General features: G+C 51.1%; 1 protein-coding gene across 1 annotated transcript; it reads right to left on the bottom strand.

Moving 5' to 3' along the window:
* Positions 1 to 996: 996 nt before the first annotated feature.
* LOC124686654 (ethylene-responsive transcription factor 3-like) lies at positions 997 to 2,312 on the bottom strand. The gene has a single exon (XM_047220565.1). It carries the CDS (start codon positions 2,103 to 2,105, stop codon positions 1,518 to 1,520), a length of 588 nt encoding a protein of 195 aa, XP_047076521.1. The 5' UTR covers positions 2,106 to 2,312; the 3' UTR covers positions 997 to 1,517.
* Between the last annotated feature and the right edge of the window lie 529 nt (positions 2,313 to 2,841).

Genomic DNA, 2,841 nt, shown 5'->3' on the forward strand with positions numbered 1-2,841 from the left:
GCTAGTTCTAAGAATTAATGATGCTAGTGCCTTGTTTCCTTCATGTTGCCTGTTGATCAGCTCATGAGTAATCAGATGTCAAATTATACATACAAATTGTCTGTGCTGAATTCTGCCAAATGTGTTGATTGTAGCTGCAGATGGATTATAATAGGACAAACATGGCATCATCTTGAACAGTCAAAGTAAACTTCTCTTATTATATGAGAAACATCTACATAAATGTGAGATTTGTTCTAAGAAACAGATCTACAAATCAGACTAAATCACATGTGAAACAATATAAGCATTACGACAACAAAAGCAGGGTTAGTATACGAAGACTACTAGAAGAATAATGAAAGGATCCAGATTGAAGGTAGTATAAAGGTTGAAATTCATATCATTCCTCTAACACAGCAACTTTTCAAATGTTCTCAATTCGAAACAGATGATTCTGAATGAACAAGGGTACCCCATGTAGCTAAAGAAGAAAATAAGTTACTTTAGTTGTCTGCTTCCTCATGAGGGGAAGCAAGAATGTTGCTATATTACAGCACAAATCAAATAGTTACACAATTAGATTTACTGAATTACGTTAGCATAATTTAAACACGAAGGTAGGAAATCTATCAAGAGGAGTATATTCAAGTTCCTTTGACTCTCATGTTGCTCCATCACAGTAGATGCCATTAGCATAATGAGATCACATTTTAACAACATAAGCATTAGAGCAACAATAACAATGTTTACAGGGTAATCAAAAGAATAATGAACTGATTCAGGTTGAAGATGGTAACAAGGTTGAAATTCATATCAAGATGATTCCTCTAACACAACAACATTTAGCACTTCGGGTATCTAAGCACCCTGTAAACATTTATAAAACTTTCTACAACACCTTGTAAACATTTAGCTACAATAAAACTTGCTTAAGCACCCAGTAAACATTGTCATAAGCATTAGAACAACAGTAATAAGGTGAGTGTATCAAGAGAACTCAAAAGAAAAATGAAATGATTCAGGTTGAAGGATGGTATACAAAGGTTGAAATTCGTATCAGGATCGTTCATCTAACACAACAACATTTAGCTCTCTAGTAGCACTTAAGCACCCTGTAAACATTGTCATGAACAGAAACTCTTTTCAAATGTTCTCAATAGGAAACAAGATGACTCTGAACGAGCAAGGGTACCACATGTAGCTAAAGAAGAGAATAAGTTACTTTAGTTGTCTGCTTCCTCACAAGGGGAGGCAGGTAAAATGTTGCTATATTACAGCACAACCACAGCAAGCTGCCACGGAAGCCGGCAATAACTATCAGCAATTCAGCATCACCGGCGACGAGCAGGCTGATTCGCAGATCAGGCCGTATTAATGATCATCGGATCGCGTAAACATCATCAACATACATGGAGCCGTAGAAGCGGGCGGGCGGACCGCGCGCTAGCTGGCTACGGAGAGAATGGAAGAACCAAATATTTTTCTCCTTGTCCTCTGTCTCTGGCCACCACAAGCGGTGGTGGGTTGTTGGGGCTTCAGAGCCGCAGCGCCGTGAGCCTGAGCTCGTCGTCGTCGTTAGATGGCGCGCCGTCGGCGGGCAGGTTGAGGTCGAAGGGGAGCAGGAGGAGGCAGGAGGGCGAGGCGGCGGCGTCCGTGCAGTCGTCGTCGACCACCGAGGCCGAGGAGCCGCAGTCGCTGCGGCAGTCGCCGTCGAGGGCGGGGAGCGGCGGGGGCCGCGGCGGGAGCGCCGGCCGCGCCCGCGGGCCCCCGAAGGACTCGACGGTGGAGCTGAGGCTGCTGCAGGCCGGCATCGCCGCGGCGGCGACCGGCGGCGGGACGGCGGCGGCGGCGGGGTAGGAGGGGTAGGTGGTTGGCAGGTGGTGGTGGTGGGTGAGGGAGAGGGGGAAGTTGGTCCTGGCCTTGGGCCCGCGGAGCACGCGCGCGGCGGCGTCGTAGGCGCGCGCGGCGTCCTCGGCGGAGTCGAAGGTGCCGAGCCAGACCCGCGCCTTCTTCGCCGGGTCGCGGATCTCCGCCGCGTACCTGCCCCACGGCCGCTTGCGCACCCCGCGGAAGCGCGCCTCCGCGTCGCCCTCCGCCGCCACCGCAGCGCCGCCCCGCCGCATGCCGGGAAGCGAGCAATCGACCCGCGGGATGTCCTCTCGCGGCCGGGATCGGAATCGCGTAGCGTGAGCCCGTGAGATTTGTTGTTGTTGCACAAGGAGGAGGAGGAGGAGGAGCCGGAATCGGAATAGAGATTTGGGGGAAGGGGGAAGGTGGGGAGGAGTAAATTGGAAGGTTTGCTTGTTTGTGCTGCCACCGCCCACGACGCGACCCTCACCCGCCTGCGCGCGCGCGCCCTCCCACCACCCTCCCTGCCCGCTTGCCGGCTTCTTTTTCTTTCTCTTCTCCCCTTTCCTTTTCCCATCTCCTTCTTTTGACTTTTCTCTCCCATGGCTCTCTCCATGTGGTTATTTGAATTCTAGTTAGGGCATCTCCAGCGCGCGACGTATTTCGGACACCTAAAATGTTCGCGGACGTCCGTTTGCATTGCCTGGCGCCGGAAATGGTCACGCATCCGTTTGCATCTGAGGCTGGTTCCAGCAGGGCGCCGCATATTCGGCGCAGGCCAGAATTGATGGCTGAAACAAGTTCATCACACTTTGCACATGTCACGGCGCAAAGTGAAGTCCAAAAGAGGCACAACAAGGCCTGAACAGCAATAAAAATGTCCAAAAGGAGGCCAAGGTGTTGGGCGCATGGCGCCGGCGATCAGGCGTCTCGCGCGCGGATTTCGACGCGCCTCTTGATGAACCAGGCCCTGGTGTCATCGTCGACGTTGCTCAAGTCGGCTAGCATAAT

The sequence above is a fragment of the Lolium rigidum genome, chromosome 2, assembly GCF_022539505.1.
Source record: "Lolium rigidum isolate FL_2022 chromosome 2, APGP_CSIRO_Lrig_0.1, whole genome shotgun sequence".
NCBI classification, from domain to species: domain Eukaryota; kingdom Viridiplantae; phylum Streptophyta; class Magnoliopsida; order Poales; family Poaceae; genus Lolium; species Lolium rigidum.

What these genes read in the sequence shown, in the direction of transcription:
- LOC124686654 (XM_047220565.1), bottom strand. Translation starts at nt 2,105, where the DNA reads ATGCGGCGGGGCGGCGCTGCGGTGGCGGCGGAGGGCGACGCGGAGGCG.